The 16,967-nt window shown below is 36.2% G+C and overlaps 1 protein-coding gene across 2 annotated transcripts in view; it reads left to right on the forward strand.

Annotated features, from left to right (window-relative positions):
• Nucleotides 1-503: 503 nt before the first annotated feature.
• LOC131062663 (uncharacterized) overlaps nt 504-16,967 on the forward strand; it is an 87,700-nt gene continuing 71,236 nt past the window's right edge. For both annotated transcript variants that reach the window (XM_057996379.2, XM_057996375.2), the window contains exon 1: nt 504-661. In XM_057996379.2, the coding sequence (XP_057852362.1) occupies nt 557-661 (105 nt within the window). In that variant the 5' untranslated portion in view covers nt 504-556. The remainder of the gene's footprint in view (nt 662-16,967) is intronic.

Genomic DNA, 16,967 nt, shown 5'->3' on the forward strand with positions numbered 1-16,967 from the left:
ATGAAAGATGGCAGTCTCATGAATTTTGTTATTTGATATACTCAATTCAACAAAGTAATAAATATAAAATGATAAAAAATAGTTATTTTCAATGGGTCTTCCATTGGTGAAGTTGAATGGCTATTGGTGAAGTTGAATGGTTCTCAATGAAGGTTGGGAAGGACAATTTCTAAAAATGATTGCCAAAAGACCTAAAAAAGACCTAAGACAACAAGACAATTTCTAGCCCCTACCTTTTTGACACGATCGAATCTATAGCCTTTAAGATCTGCTATTTTTCAGATTTAGATTACAATTAATCATAAAGCTATTTTTTTTTTAGCTGGATGATAGGTACCTCTTACTCCTTAAAAAATAGATACGGAAGCCCCCAACCCCCTCATAGGACCCTAGCATTCTAAAGTCTCGGCTCCATGGGACCCGCATCCTAATACCTACTTCAATCCTACAGAGACGGGTAACGACGAGTGCGAGTTATCATATTTTAAAAACATATAATGAATACCCACGTTTTTCAATTCAAAGAGCTAGATTTGGTACGCCTGGAGATCGAAAAATGGCGCACAGGTTATCGAAGACGGAGAAAGCCCTAACCTGGCCCGAAATCAAACTCAAAACAAATCTTGCGGCCAAAAAACTTAAAGGCTCTCATCTTTTCACGGTTTGTTCTACCTCCCAATTCAAATCTCTCATATAACATTCAGTGGATTGTCCCATAAAGTGCATATTCTTATTAACAGTTTGAATGAATTTCTTATCTTTTGACACTGAATTTTATCAATGCATTTCAGATTGCAGTTAAATGGGTCGAGAGAATTTGGGTTCAAAAACTTTGTTAATTTACAACGACAATTTAGACCGGAAATTATGCATAGTTCTGTCTAGCGTCCCCTACTAAGAGCAGTAACTACAGAATTGAACATAATTCATTAAGCCATACCTCGATGACTTGTGTTGGGCTTATATTATTACCGAGACCGAGGTTCAAAAGCTCCTGGAGTGGGTGTGGAGAGGCCAGGTACAAATCTTGGGTAAATTTTCGTGCATTGGTTTGCCCCTAAAAGTACAGCTACTTAGGCGAAGGACAGTTATAAGCTGGCATTTCCAAACACAAAAATTAAGTTGTACAAGCCACCCTGAATAGTATAATTTCAAACCTCCCCGGAGTGTGTGGATGAGGCTAGGTGCAGTTGCTTCTTTAAGGCATAGGTTTGCCCCTCATCGTCTGCCCACATAACTCAAGGACAGGTGTGAGCACCTTCCAAAACCAAATTAAAAAAAATTGTACGAGCTTTGACGAGAAATTTATTTTTCAGAGAAGGGTGCGTTGGAGCAAAATTAGTGTGCAGGTATACTCATATTCACTTGAACACATCACTCTTTGTAACACTGCTGCATGAAACTACCAAAAAAATATAGGGAGAAAAAATGATGCAGACATACCTCGGTTCCTACAAATTAGTAACTCAATCTGGATACTGAAATCAAATGCAGTAGAACTGACACAGAGAGTTAACAAAAAATGACATGCAGCCAAATTTCCATTAACAGCGAACACAGGAAAAAATATTTTATTTTAGAAATATCCATTACATAAGTCTAACTCCTGTACTTAACTCTAGCCAAAAGTTTTGCTAATTACAGTCTAAAGGCGTCAGTATAGAAAAATAAAAAAGTACTTCTAATTTCAACTCTCTAAGATCTAAAAACAATTTTAGAGTGGTCCTATGTGGCTACTTAATTTTTAGTAACAGAGGTGTCTGATGTAAATTTTTAATTAAGCTCTAAGGATAATTTGGAATCTTCTTCCATAGTGGTAGAGTTGTTATAGTTTAAGGATTGGAATTCCAGCTGTGGATAAATAGTGGGGCTGGAATTATGCAGCAATATTAAAATAAATAAATTATATTATAATAAAAATTACAATTTAACAACTACTTAAATAAACAGAAAATGAAAAATATAAGATCATTAACTCTAAAAAAACTCCTAAAACATTTGAACAATATCTGCTAAAGAAAATTAGCTAAACAGCAACACTAGACAACTCTGCCAGTTGGCCCAGTCCATCCTTTAGATAACAGTTATTTTCTTTTTTGCGAAAAAAACAAGGCGATTCCAAACAGCTGCTATTTATTAGAAAAATTAAAGTTGTCTCCCCCACCAGTTTCTGGACTATGCGTCCATTAGATTCAGATTCGGTGATGCATCAAACAAATTATGAGTATTGGCAGTTGGGAAGCAGTCGATGCCCAAACTATATCCCCATTTTACAATCAGTGTTCCATAGGAATGCATCCCCACCCCTCAAACTCTGTATCCGTATTCCTGTCTCCAAATTTTAGGATTTTTGGGGAACTTTTAACAATCTCCTTTTATGCAATCATCTCATTACCCACGCCCCTCAAAAGGGGATTTGTGAACATAGTTTGAAATCCACAATATATTCAGTCTCTAATTTCAGGACAGAGGGGGAAACACACAAGAGCAACTTATTTGATCTCTGGGAGCAAATTTAATGCCCATTAAAATGGCTGAAGAAGGAACATATACTCAGGATTGACATTACTGATTTGAAGCATATGTACAGTGGGGCTGAGATAACATCACAAAATCTTCACAACTGTTCAGACTTCAGAGTGATTAAAAATGAAATATATAAGGCTAGAGCTGCATCATCCAAAGATGGAAACACTCCACCCAACAATGAATGTTTTGCTGATAACCTGAACTAGTAGCAGTGGTTGGCAGTCTTGGTATCATTATCTGTTGACATATCTATTTGATAACTCCTAAACAGGGCAGTATAGTCCTAAAAGTAGAAGTCTAAGTCTAACTGAAGTCACAAGATGTTAATTTTAGCACTTTCAGATTAATGTAAACTCAGAAAATCAGAATTTATTTACTAGTTAAATTGATTAAATGAAGAGTTTAATAGTTTTCCAGATTTAAGCATAACTAAGTAAAGAACAAAATAAGCACAAGACACAATTACCCTGAGAAAACCTCCTAGGAGGAAAAACCCAGCCAGAAAAGATCCTCAGATCTGATTATGGATTGAATTCATATGAAGGTAACAACACTTATTTCAAGTACTTGAAGGTGATTGCACTTAGTGCTGATAATGTCTGTCACAAGACTGCACTTTCACAAGCATCAAATTAACACGCCTGCCCCCTTTGACAGTAATCAGGTACAAACCCTAAGTCTCCAATATTTGGATCTGAAGTCTGCTCTTTGATGGACAACAACCTTATCCCTAAGTTCGCTCTCTTCATTAATGAATTTCACACCTCAACTGGCATGTGTAGTTCGCTGATATGACAGGGATAATTCGCTTTAATTGCAGATGTAGTCTTCCTCTTGAATTCGCATTGGTAGGCACATATATTTCGCATGGATGAAGAAAACTGAATGAGTGAATGATAGAGTGAAGTTGAAGTTTATTTATATAGGGAATAATGATCTTAATCATGTCGGCTTGCATTATGATTTAATTACTTTAATTTATTTATTTAACCGAAAGCATTAGGATAGGGTTGGCCCAATACATGGTGGCGTGTTGGCTTGAGTGTAGCGTGGGATCTTCATTTGATGCCGTGAGGTATAGGGCCCAGCCCTACACGTTGGGGAAGGGGCTGGCCCCCTTGGGCGGATTCCAATGTTGCCCATGGCAATTGGAATCCGCTATCCCTAATTATAATCAACACAAGATACCGAGAGGAATATTTATGCTTTCTTATAATGAATACTGATGTCGAGGATAATCTAAACAGTGATATAAAAATATTATATATAAGAAAACCAAGAGCTATGTTAAAGAAACAGCATCAACAAGATTTTATTTTAATTTTTTCTATGAATTAGGCATTTATATTAATTAATTGTTTTAAAAAAAATACACAATAACACAAAAATATTGGTGGGTGGAGATATTCATGCTTCAAAGTCTAAGGAAGGGGGAGGCTCATACATATAAAAAAAGAGTTACAAAGCTGCTAAACATCTATATAGAACTAGTAGCAGGAGAGAGATCATGCTCATCTAGTTTCTACATGTCCGGATTTTCCTGTCTATCTGGAATAAGCTCCCAGCCAGTAGGGGAACCATCTGAATTATCCTCACAAGTTACCAACAATAGTATTGATGTTCAGATCCTTTAAAATCCTCTGAAAAAAGGAAAGGCTGCTGTTGAATCAAGAACAGATAATTTTATTTTGGCAGAACCATTTCTTAGAAACATAGGAACCATGAAGCCAATATCTTTCTCGAGGATATCTCTGCAAACCAAAAGATAAGCAAATTTTAACTTTCTAGAGATATTATTGGAAATTTAATAAACACATAAAAATTTAAAAGTAACAAGAAAGAGAAATAACATATGTTTTCAATAGTTGAAAACTTAAAGCTGTCCTAATTGCATAGATAGTGACAGAGAGAGTAGATTATACACCATGAGTTTCAAAATACGTAAGACATTATACAGTTTTTACTACCAAACTGGTCCAGGATGTTAGGTTCAAGAGAAAGGTCAACTGGGAAGCCAATATTGCTGCTGCAATGCCCGCCAATGCTGTCCTGGAACCTGATTCTCATATCCTTGGTGCTTGTCTCATAACCTGTACAAGCACATCAGGAGGACAACAAGACACACTTCAATAAACTGTTGCTGAATAGGTCCAGTTACACTTTTACTGGTACATTCATTTGATGAATATGTGGTAGGTTCTGAGTTTTCAAGAGCAGCGATAAAGCTTGCAAGTTGCCAGCATATTTCACCAGATGCATCTTGATTTAATGGCATACCAAAGAGCAAATTATCACCCTGAATTTGACTGTGATCTGCATAGAACAGGTTTGGCTGGAGAAAAACCTGCAGATGAGTTTGGCCATAGATGAAACTGCCTGGTATATTTACTTTCCCAAAGCTTGGGCCTCCAGGTGTCTCGATTACCCTTGATCTTTTTTGCACCTGTCATGTCTTTGTTCTTTTATCAACTTTTTTCATTTGCTGATTTGCAATCTCAATAGTACTGTGAGTGTTTCAGTTTGCCTTAATAATTTTGATTAGTAAGTGAGATTAGTGGTCTAGTCGAACAGAATTCAAATTATTTTCATGTTCTAATTCAGATCACGAGTACTAACATCTCCAAGGACTTTTAATGTCATGGCTTTTGGGCTGTCTCTAGCATGTGGTTGCTATCTTAGATCTAAATTGAATTTATTAGTTACAAGTTATTTAACCTAGTGATATTTATTATGGTGGTATATTCCTTTGACAGAAATTCTTTCCACATTGATAATGTGCAAGTATTGCGAGTAATCCAACATTGGCAACAGTTATGACTAAGAGGTTTATGAGTCCATGATGTACACTCAAAGCTTTGCGAATCTGGAAGCAAGCTTTGGGATGCAAGTACCTGCATGGATTTGTTAATGTCGTCCTCATTGGTGTTAATGTTTGCCAACAATTTTGGTGTTATTCCTTGTGGGCTTTCTCTAGCGTTTGGTTCTTGTCTATGGATCCGAAAATTACAAGCAATAAGGATTGTGTTCCATGTCAGTAATCTCTATCTCACTGCGTGTGTTGTGAATAATCCCATGTGGATAGCAGTTGTGAGAAATAGGTATCTTTTAAGTCCTTGTGCAAAAGCAGTGCCAATGCAGCCTCAGGCTTTAAGGTGCAAATCTCTGAATTGATGTGTTAGCATTGCCCTTCACAGACCAGCATCACCATTGGTTATGGTGTCATGCCTTGTGTGCCCTCTCTAGCTTGTGATTGTTATTTCTATAATGGCTGTTAATTTATAAACTATTTAACATAATGCCATGTCCCTATGATGGGATTCGCTCTTCATCAGTCATCCCTCTCTATCTCTCTAACCTCCCCTTTGCCTCTCCTAATCCACTCTTCATTATGCATATCTGTGGCTGTCTACTTATGAATTTTATATGCTAGTTCACTAGTATGTATAAAAAGCATTCCTGTGCTCCTCCTCACCTCTCTCTAACGATTGCAGCCATCAATCCATCTGTTTGTGACAGATCTACAATTTTAACGAGCATTGCTAGGAATCTTGGTGCCCCTAGAGAAGGCCATGGCTAACTCATCATGCCTTAGATGCAACAAGCCACATAAATAAATTAGCATACGTAGAAATTCATTATTTTTTAATTTTTTTATTACTTTTTCCAAAAAAAAAATCAATAAAAATATAAATTCTCATCTCATTAAAGATGTTAACATTACAGCATTTCATGAATCACCAAGATACAAATTTGCAAATAAGATACAATAAAAATCAGGACAACTGCCCTACCAATTCATCAAATAATATCAATAATACATATCTTTGATTACAAATAGTTTAACTGTCAGTCACAGATCATTTTTCATAATCATCTCATTTGAGTGCAAACAATCATGGTTGTCCAGTTGTAGGAGGGAGAGCATCATCTGAACACTTAACCTCCAACCACAGACCATTCAGTCCTGTTGATGTGTTTTTTAGGCACATGCAAACACAGAATAAAATACCCAAAAGTATCTTATCCTCTCTTGAATAAAATCTCTCAAATGCTGAAGATTAGCTTAAGGATCACTTTAGAAGACTTCAAGGTTCACGAATGTAGGGTCACTACGTGTGGATAAACTCTGTTGGTTGATGTGATTGCTGGTTTCACAAGGGGACTTACATTGAATTGTCGAATGCTCGAATCGCTGGAATTTGATCATTTGATATTTCAATCTTATGATGCTTTTTGTCCTAAATTAACTTGAATTTAAAAAAAAAGGGGCAAAAGATGGAGGGTTGAGAAGTTCTATTCTAAGACCTAGAATGTGAGATGATAGTTGAATGATCAGATGGAATCCTACTGGGCGAGGTCTCACCATCAACCTGAACAATTCGACACAAGCTCAGTGCAATCTTCTAAGGGCATTTCAAAGATACTTGAATCAATACCATCAAACATTGATCACCATACAAGTTAATGCATAAGCAATGGATGTTTAACAATTTGAAGTTAAGCTCATATCATGCTAGTTGACCACACAAGGCACTCTTACAATCAACAAGAGGCTAGTGGTATGGACGAAATGGATTTCACACAAATGCATTCAACAAATTCCTCCATTCAATCTAATCAACATGAAAGCAAACGAGAAGTAGAAACCACGAGACTTGTTGAAATAATACATTTCACCATAACTTCAATGAAAATAGTATCTCATTTCAAGTCTTTAACAACAATTTCTTCTCCTCCTAATCTATTTTAACCTCTATTTTATCTTCTATTCTATTCTTCTCCTACTGTTAATTTTCTGACCCAGATTAGTAATCAGATTATTAGTATTTAACTGTTTGTTAATATTAAGTAAAGTAAATGACAGAATGAAAGTAAGTGCATAAGAGACAAACACAAATGCCCTAGGAAAACCTCCAAGGAGGAAAAACCCAGCACTAAAGACCCACAGGTCAGATTATGTATTCAATCTTAATTGTACCAATACAATACTTAGCTGAACTCTTCAACCTCTTATCAGATCTGCACCTTTTAATGGTCAGATCTGCCCTTCTAATTACTCCAAGTCTGCATCAAATCTGCTCTCTAACAGAAATCTGGAACATCAAATGCCTTTGACCTCCTTGGATAAGTTCGCCCAATTTACTTCTCAATTTCGCACACTTAGTTGCAGAAGTATTTCGCTTTGCAAGAGTAAAATGAGATTTTGTATTTGTGTTTGGTAAATGATCATTATTTATATGATCATTTAACCCACATAACCTCTAAGTCGGCTTTGTTTAACATATTCATTTTGGCGCCAAGTTATTAATGTGGCGTGGTAAATAGGGCTGGTCTTTGTTTAGGGGCACGTTACCCTTTTAGGGCTGGTCCTCCACATTACACTTAAGGGAAGGGGTTTGGATGTTGCCTTAGGGCAATCCGAACCCTCTTTCCTAGTTACAAACAACACTCCCTCTTAACTAGGGAAGAGGAAAATACATAATCTGAACCTTTAGAGTTCCATCTAGCACACAAGCATAGAATTACATCTTCCACCTAGCACACGAGCATAGGATGGTTCTAGCACACAAGCATAGAAAGTGTAATACAAAAGTGGGTCTTTACATAATTACAATTTTCCATCTAGCACACAAGCATAGAGTGGATCCTTTCATTCTTGCACACAAGCAAAGAATGATCAAAACACTGCAGATAGAGTCACTGAGATTGAAGCTCCCTCTCAATCAGGACTTCATTTTCCATAATACCAAGTCTATCTATGAAGTATTCAAACTTCACTTTGGATAAAGGTTTGGTAAGAATATCTGCAACCTATTCATCTGTGCTAATAGACTTCAGCTGTATGGTGCCTCTTTGCACCATATCTCGAATGAAGTGATAATGGGTTTCCACATGTTTGGACCCATCATGGAACACAGGATTTACCGACATCTTTATACAACTTTGATTATCACAATGAATAGTGGTAGGACCACTAGGTTGACCAAATAATCCAACAATAAGTTTGCGAAGGCACACTGCTTCTCTAGATGCAACTGATGCTGCAATGTACTCAGCTTCTGCAGTGCTCAATGCTACTGAAGATTGCTTTCTACATGCCCAAGAGATTACTGCAGAGCCCAAGTTGAAACAGATACCCGAAGTACTTTTCCTGTCCTTGACACTTCCTGCCCAATCTGAATCTGAATATCCTTCCAAGAAGATTGAGCTATTAACTGAATACTTCAGCCCATAGCCAATAGTGCCACGCAGGTATCTTAGAATGTGCTTGGCAGCAACCAGGTGAACAAGTTTAGGCAAGTTCATGAACTGACTGAGGGCATTCACAGCATAACAGATATCTGGTTTAGTATTGACTAGATACATCAAGGATCCAATCAACTGCCTGTACTCGGATGGATCTGCAAAATCAGAGTTAGTTGCAGAAACACTTAACTTCTTTAAGTTAGATTCCATAGGAGTAGATATAGATTTACAGTCCTCATTCTAAATCTTTTCAAAATGTCAATAGTGTATTTTCCTTGACTTAGAAAAATTTCATTGGATTTTTGCCATACTTCTAACCCTAGGAAGTAATGCATTAGGCCTAAATCCTTCATTTCAAATTGTGAGGCCAATTCTTTCTTACATCTCATGATTAACTTATTTTCACTAGTGAGAAATAAATCATCCACATACAAAACCAGAAGAAGCATATCATCATTATATATTTTCAAGTAAATCTTAGCATCAGCATCATTCTTACGAAATCCTAAGCTTAGTAGGTACTTATCAATTCTTTCATACCAAGCACGAGGAGCCTGTTTGAGACCATATAAGGCTTTCTTCAACCTGCAAACATGAGAATCTCTTTTATGGATTACATAACCTTCTGGTTGCTCAATATAGACTTCTTCCTCAATGACACCATTGAGGAAGGCTGTCTTAACGTCCATTTGATGTAGTTTCCAACCTTTGGCTGCAACAATAGCTATTATAGATCTAATAGAAGTATATCTAGCGACATGAGCGAATGTTTCCTCATAATCTATGCCTTCCTTTTGAGAAAAACCACGAGCTACAAATCTAGCTTTATATTTTTCAATACTACCATCAACATTATGCTTAATTTTAAATAGCCATTTAGAGGAAACAACAGACTTACCTTTGGGTCTGGGTACAATGTCCCAGACATCATTCTTGATGATAGATCCATACTCTTCATCCATGGCTAATTTCCAAGCATGATGAGACATAGCCTCTTCGACATTGTGAGGTTCAGACTCAATGATGTTACACATTATAGAAATGTAGTTGGCGTGATTTTGAGGTTTCTTGCTATCTCTAAAGGTTCCTCTGGGAGCAACAAATCCTTCAGCATCTTGGATAGTGTTTCTAACCCAAAGTGGCCTTTTCTTGTTGACCACAATATCCTTAGGTATATCTGTAGAGTCCATGGGTTCTACTGGATCATCCGGAACTTCTTGATCCGGGAGGTCAACGAACTCCTTCTGTATTTTTAGGGTTAGCATCAACATTTGAATCTTGATTTTCAATCACAATATCATCATTATCAGATAATGATCCTTTAGATCTTTTGAAAGCAATATCTTCTTCAAAAGTTACATCTCTACTTACCTCAACATACCTTTGACCTGAAATGTAGATCTTGAAGGCTTTGGACGATTCACTGTATCCCACTAAGATGCCTTTCTTTCCAGAGGGATCCAACTTGGTTCGTTTTTCTTTAGGCACATGAACATACACAGGGCTGCCGAATATCCTTAGGTGGTTGATGTCAGGTTTGATTCCTGTAAAGGCTTCTTCAGGGGTTACATTCTTTAGAGCACGATGAGGACACCTATTCTGAATGTAAACTGTTGTTTTGGATGCCTCCGCCCATAGGAAAGGTTGCAGGTTTTGATCATGAATCATGGCTCTTGCAGCTTCAACAATGGTCCTGTTCTTTCTTTTAGCATCTCCATTTTGCTAAGGATTGAGGGAACACAAAACTCCCTCTTAATTCCTGTCTCAATACAGAATTCATAAAAACTACCTGAGGTGTATTCACCTCCATTGTCAGACCTTAAACATTTAATTCGATTTCTAGTAGAGTTTTCAACCAAGGCTTTGAATTCTTTAAATCTGTTTAGGACTTCTTCAGACTCTTTAGATTTAAGAAAGTAAATCCAAGTTTTCCTAGAGAAATCATCTATGAAGATAACATAATAAAGGAAGCCGCTAGGAGATGCTATAGACATGGGACCACATAGATCTGAATGAATAAGTTCTAACCTTTCTTTAGCCCTACTATCACTTTTATGAAAAGGGTTTTTCACATTCTTACCCTTTGCACAACCTTTACAAGCATCATCATGGGATAAACTAAGTTTAGGCATACCTTTAACCATTTTACCAAGAGTGGGCAGAGCTTGAAAGTGTAGATGTCTAAGTCTTCTATGCCATAGCTCGCATGATTCAGGGGCCTCATGAATGAGAGCTTGAATTGGGTTAGCTGCAAGCTTATATAAACTATCATATCTATTTCCAATAACACGAGCAGATTTGAAGTTAGATTTCTTAGACCAAGCAAGTACTTTCCCTTCAGAAAATGCTATTTGTAAACCCTTATCTTCTAAAGCAGAAATGGAAATAAGATTTCTTTTAATACCAGGTACAAAAAGGATATCACAGAGTTGTAAGGAAATACCGGAGTCTAGTTTTAAAGAGGTAGTGCTAGAACCTTTTACCGAGTATCGAGCATTATCACCAATTACCACATGAAGGTTGGTATCCTTTTCTGTCAGATTTGAAAGATGCTCACGAAAACCTGAGATGTGTCTGGAGGCACCACTGTCGATTATCCAAGCATCACTGTCCGTAGGAACGTTGCTTGATAGAGCAAAGATAAGAAGATAGTCCTCATTTTGTTCAGCAACTTCATTTAAATTGACTTCTCTTTCCATAGGATCATTCTGACAATCTCTAGCATAGTGACCATACTTATCACATCTGAAACAGCGAATGTGGGAGGAATCTCTTGACTTTTTCCTTGGATCATAAGAGGAGGATCTAAAAATCTTTGTTTCTCTTTTCTTTCTTCCAATGCCCACCTTTCCTAGACTTAGCTATGAGAACATGATTATCATCTTTGTGAGAGTTCTTGAGTTTTCCTCTTACCTCAATTCGAGATTCCTCTTCAATGCAATCAGATTGAAGACGCTCAAAATTGGGACGTTCAGCTCTTCCACCAATGCTACGAATGAATGGTTCCCATTCATCAGGTAGACCATTTAATGCAATCATGACAAGATCTTTATCTGAAATTTGGCAATCAAGGTTACTTAGCTTGTCCTTTAGTTCATTGATCTTCATAAAGTAGGCCATGATTGAGTCTTCTTCTTTCATTTTGATGTGAAGTAGCTACTGCCTTAGAGCAAGAGCCCTGCTGAGGTTGTTGACTTCATACATCCCTTCCAAGTGTTTGATCATTTCCCTGGCAGAAGCAAATTTTGATATGACAGTGACAAGATGATTCTTGAGAGATTCAATTATGATCTTCCTAGCCTTGAGGGAGTCTTTCTTGAGTTGCTTCAGTTCTTCAGCATCTTCAGGAGGGGACAACCTTTCTTCTTCTACGAATTTAAGTAGTTCATTCTCTTCAAGAATCAATAGAATACAGACTTTCCAAGCAGCAAAATCAAGGGCTCCATCAAGTCCGTCTTCAGCCCTCAAACTTGACATTTTAATCTGAAAACAAACAGCAACTAAATGCAATAAATGATATACTGAAATCTGAAGTTAGTAACACCTTAGCTCTGATACCATGTTAATTTTGTGACCCAGATTAGTAATCAGATTATCAGTATTTAACTGTTTGCTAATATTAAGTAAAGTAAATGACAGAATGAAAGTAAGTGCATAAGAGACAAACACAAATACCCTGGGAAAACCTCCAAGGAGGAAAAACCCAGCACTAAAGACCCACATGTCAGATTATGTATTCAATCTTAATTGTACCAATACAATACTAGCTGAACTCTTCAACCTCTTATCAGATCTACACCTTTTAATGGTCAGATCTGCCCTTCTAATTACTCCAAGTCTGCATCAAATCTGCTCTTTAACATAAATCTAGAACATCAAATGCTTTTGACCTCCTTGGATAAGTTCGCCCAATTTACTTCTCAATTTCGCACACTTAGTTGCAGAAGTATTTCGCTTTGCAAGAGTAAAATGAGATTTTGTATTTGTGTTTGGTAAATGATCATTATTTATATGATCATTTAACCCACATAACCTCTAAGTCGGCTTTGTTTAACATATTCATTTTGGCGCCAAGTTATTAATGTGGCATGGTAAATAGGGTTGGTCTTTGTTTAGGGGCACGTTACCCTTTTAGGGCCGGTCCTCCACGTTACACTTAAGGGAAGGGGTTCGGATGTTGCCTTAGGGCAATCCGAACCCTCTTTCCTAGTTACAAACAACACCTACTACTATTAACCATTACAAATGAAGAGCTTGAGCCTTTTATAATGCTCTCATTACAATGAATGGCTTAGATCAATTTGAGATCAATGGCCGAGATTTTACAATGAAAACCCTAATTAGGGTTTGTTACAACAAACTCAGTTCTGGCCAATGAAATAATTACTACACTTTGGCATGACCAATAGACAATAAGGGTAGGTGCCTCGAAGTTTGTACCATCATGGGCGAGTCAAGTACATTGAATTTAGACATGCTGATGTAGAACTCCTTTGACTGGGTGAGTGGTGTGATGTTCCCTACGCAATATCCTGGAATGAATGCAAAAAGTTGGTAAACTGAGAGAAAACAATTACCTTTTAATCTAATAATTTTGATAATATACATAAAGATCCTCCAGATTGCCCATCCAGACCATGCTATACCCACCGGGTCTTACTACATAGTGTGGGTCTTATCTTTCTGTTCATACTCTGTTCCTCTGTTAATTTATTATATTTGATCAATCAGTTAGATAAAAATCAATACTTGTATGGCTGTTCATTGATTATTAATTCTACTCTCTTTAATCATCATTGCTTATTAATTAAATTACATTAATTGTATTCCCATAATATTATCATTTAAAGGTAGTTTTTATCAAACCATAGTTACTTTATTCTTATATCTGCTATATGTTGGTAATACCAAATAGTACCAAATACCAATTCATTAAAGATTATTTTCTGTGCTATTTTGTGATTCTCTGATTATTATTATGTACATGTCACTGTAATCTGTATGTTTGCTGTATATTTATTAGCAGTAATATCCTTTGATTAATCCACCTATGATCTCTGTCTAACAGTTTATTGTACCAAATTGTACAGATTCTAGTATATTATATTCATTTTATTTTAATATCACAAATGCTTTCCATACCAGTCTTATGACAAAAGTACTTACCTGGAACGATTCCTTCCTTTTTTACGACTCGTTTGGAAGCTATTCCTGTAAATTCCTTCTCCACTACTTGCCCGTGTAAGAGCCCAACGAAGCCTTATAAAGCACATCGTGCAACCATGGCAGGATGAGTCACGCCCTTTTTGGAGGGACGCAACATTCTTACCTTATTCCCCGATGTCTTGAAGAGACACGATTTAAGAAAAGAGTCGTGATTCTTATAAGAATATCGCACAGTATAACTTATGGGTTATTAATTAATATTAGTAACAAAATAGTTAATATCAATCGTTAACATTTGCAATAGAATATCATTACTATTATTTATCATTACACTAATAATCAATAATAACTCACATAAATCAGAGATTAAATAATTATTGTTTTTTCAACACAACAAATGGGTTGAATATTCAGTGACAGAAATTAAATAAAGATTTGTAGTATAAAAATATATTCATGTTTAGTACATTTAATTCTGGGACATGACAGTCCTCCCCTCTCGATTTTGCTTGTCCTCAGCCAACTTAAGTTGGGGATGATTAAAAATTTCCTCACTTTCTCAAGTAGCATCTTCTTCAGGCAAACCTTACCACTTAACCAAGAATTCTGTAATGTCCCCTACTAGGCTGAGACATGTTTTAACCATCATCAATCTATTTTAATATACTTATGACTCAAACTAGATATATATTAGGAGACATTTCCTCCTTAACCTGAATCCACATCAGTGATATTCCACTGCCCCACCAATTTACTATTAATAAATAAATCGTTCATCTACCATCCATAATTCTTAAGGCAAGGGTCAAGCCAATTGTGTTGTCCCCAACATGAAAACATCTCCTTTCCCAAGTTCTTAAACACTGACAGTAATAACAAAGATTATACAGATAAACATATCTTCCTTACCGTCTTTTATCTTACGGACTCTTTCTGATTTACAATCTAATATTGTTATTTGTCTTATATATATATATATATATATATTTTTTTTTTTTTTCATCGTTACTCTATATATATAATACTTATTCTGATTTGAATATATACACAAAAATAAATTAATTAAATAAATAATATAACCAATTACTGTTGTATCTGCTAATTACCTATTATATACCTTATTAATACTACCATTGCTTAAAACATTGGTTTAATATATATTGTGGCTGGAGAAAGGCGGACAGATCTGACGCATAACAGATCTGGTCTGCCATTGTTATGAGTTCAAATATTAGTATTATACATATTGCACTCTATGTTAGGATTATTATTATATTCTGCATACAGACATTATCAGGCTGCATATATTAAGCCTACTTTTAAACTCATTCCCTATGCATACCACTCAGGGCAAGTATGTTACTGCCTGTAACTTAATAACAATTCTGGTTTGATCTAATTGATGGTGATCAACAGGGATGCAATCTGACCTCCTTTTATGAGCACATACTATATATGATGATTCCCAATCTATTCCATCGTTGTCCCTATTCCTTCCCTTCCCCTTTGATAAAGTTCTACTACTGCCCTCTTATATCGTATGATTGGAAGGATAAGTCACTTAGTAGGGTCACGTCCCTTTAATTCATTATTCTTCATAACAGCTCATTTATCGTTTCCTTCTATATTATTATTCTGTTAGACTTTCCATTCTTTCACTATGATAATCGTTGATGCCTCCCCATAACTTAATTTGATTACAATCAATCTATTAATACCGTAATTCCTTTCAGTTTCATCGACTATTTAGCAGCTTGATGCTTGTGTTGACTAAATGTTTGACGGCTTTGATAATATTAATCTGTGATACTTGCGATAAGCTCCATTCATAGTCCTCACGTGGGTTATCCTTGCTGAGGTGGCCTTTATCATTGTTTCCTACATTCTCATGTTCGGACCAGATCTCGTATGAATGCTTGCTTACTTCCTTTGAGTGGCACATCAAGGGGAATAGATGCCGATGACTTTAAGCCATATAAGTTAATCGCACTTCTCCCTAATAATCCATAATTTTTATATTCAAATCATATTTGAATAATGCCAATCTCTTTCCTTAAATCGATAGTCTCTATGGCTAATTGTTGTTGTATCCTAACATAAATTATGTTTTTAATTTATAATATATTAAATTTATTTTTATTTGAATTATTAGTAATAAATATTAATTAAATAATAATATTAATAAATAAATAAATTTCAAATAATCATTAGTTGGTAATTATTATATTAGTTAATATCAATAATTACTTCATTTAGGATATATATATAACGATTAGGGAGGGGACATGACAAATTCTTAAATAGTTTTGTTTCTCTACTTCTTCTCTCTCATGTTCAGAATAAGTTCAGGTTTCAAAATGAGTTTACCTTCACCATCAAGAGGGGGCAGCTCTTCACATGGAGTAATCTGTTGGCCCAGGAATTTCTTAAGCCTAGATACATGGAAAATGTTATGAATCCTGCTGTTTTCCGGTAGTTCAATTTCATAAGCCACCTTGCTAATTCTTCGCAATACCTTATACGGACCATAAAATTGGGGTTTAAGCTTTTCAGCACCACTGGCCTTAAGGGAAGACTGCCTATATGGCTGAAGCCTCAAAAAAACCAAGTTGCCTACCTCAAAAACTCTTTCTTCCCCCATTCCGATCTGCATACATTTTTTGCTGGTTTTGGGCATGGTTGCAGGTTATCCTTAAGGGAGTTCATAATATTCACATTTTGTTGTACAAAGTCCTTAGCACCGGGCACCCTGCTTTCTTGGATGGCCAAGCCTCCAAAAGTCAGAGCATCATATCCATAGAGAGCCTTAAAAGGACTCATGCCAATAGACATATGATGGGTTGTATTGTAACAATACTCCCCTAAGTGTAGCCATCTAGTCCATGCATACTGCTGGTTTGTAACATAATTTCTCAAATACCCTTCTAGCTATTTGTTCACTATCTTTGTCTGACCATCAGTTTGGGGATGATAGCTAGTAATAGGAGTGAGATCTGTACCTGCTAGTCTGAATAGTTCTTGCCAAA

This window comes from Cryptomeria japonica, chromosome 5 (assembly GCF_030272615.1).
Source record: "Cryptomeria japonica chromosome 5, Sugi_1.0, whole genome shotgun sequence".
Taxonomy (NCBI): domain Eukaryota; kingdom Viridiplantae; phylum Streptophyta; class Pinopsida; order Cupressales; family Cupressaceae; genus Cryptomeria; species Cryptomeria japonica.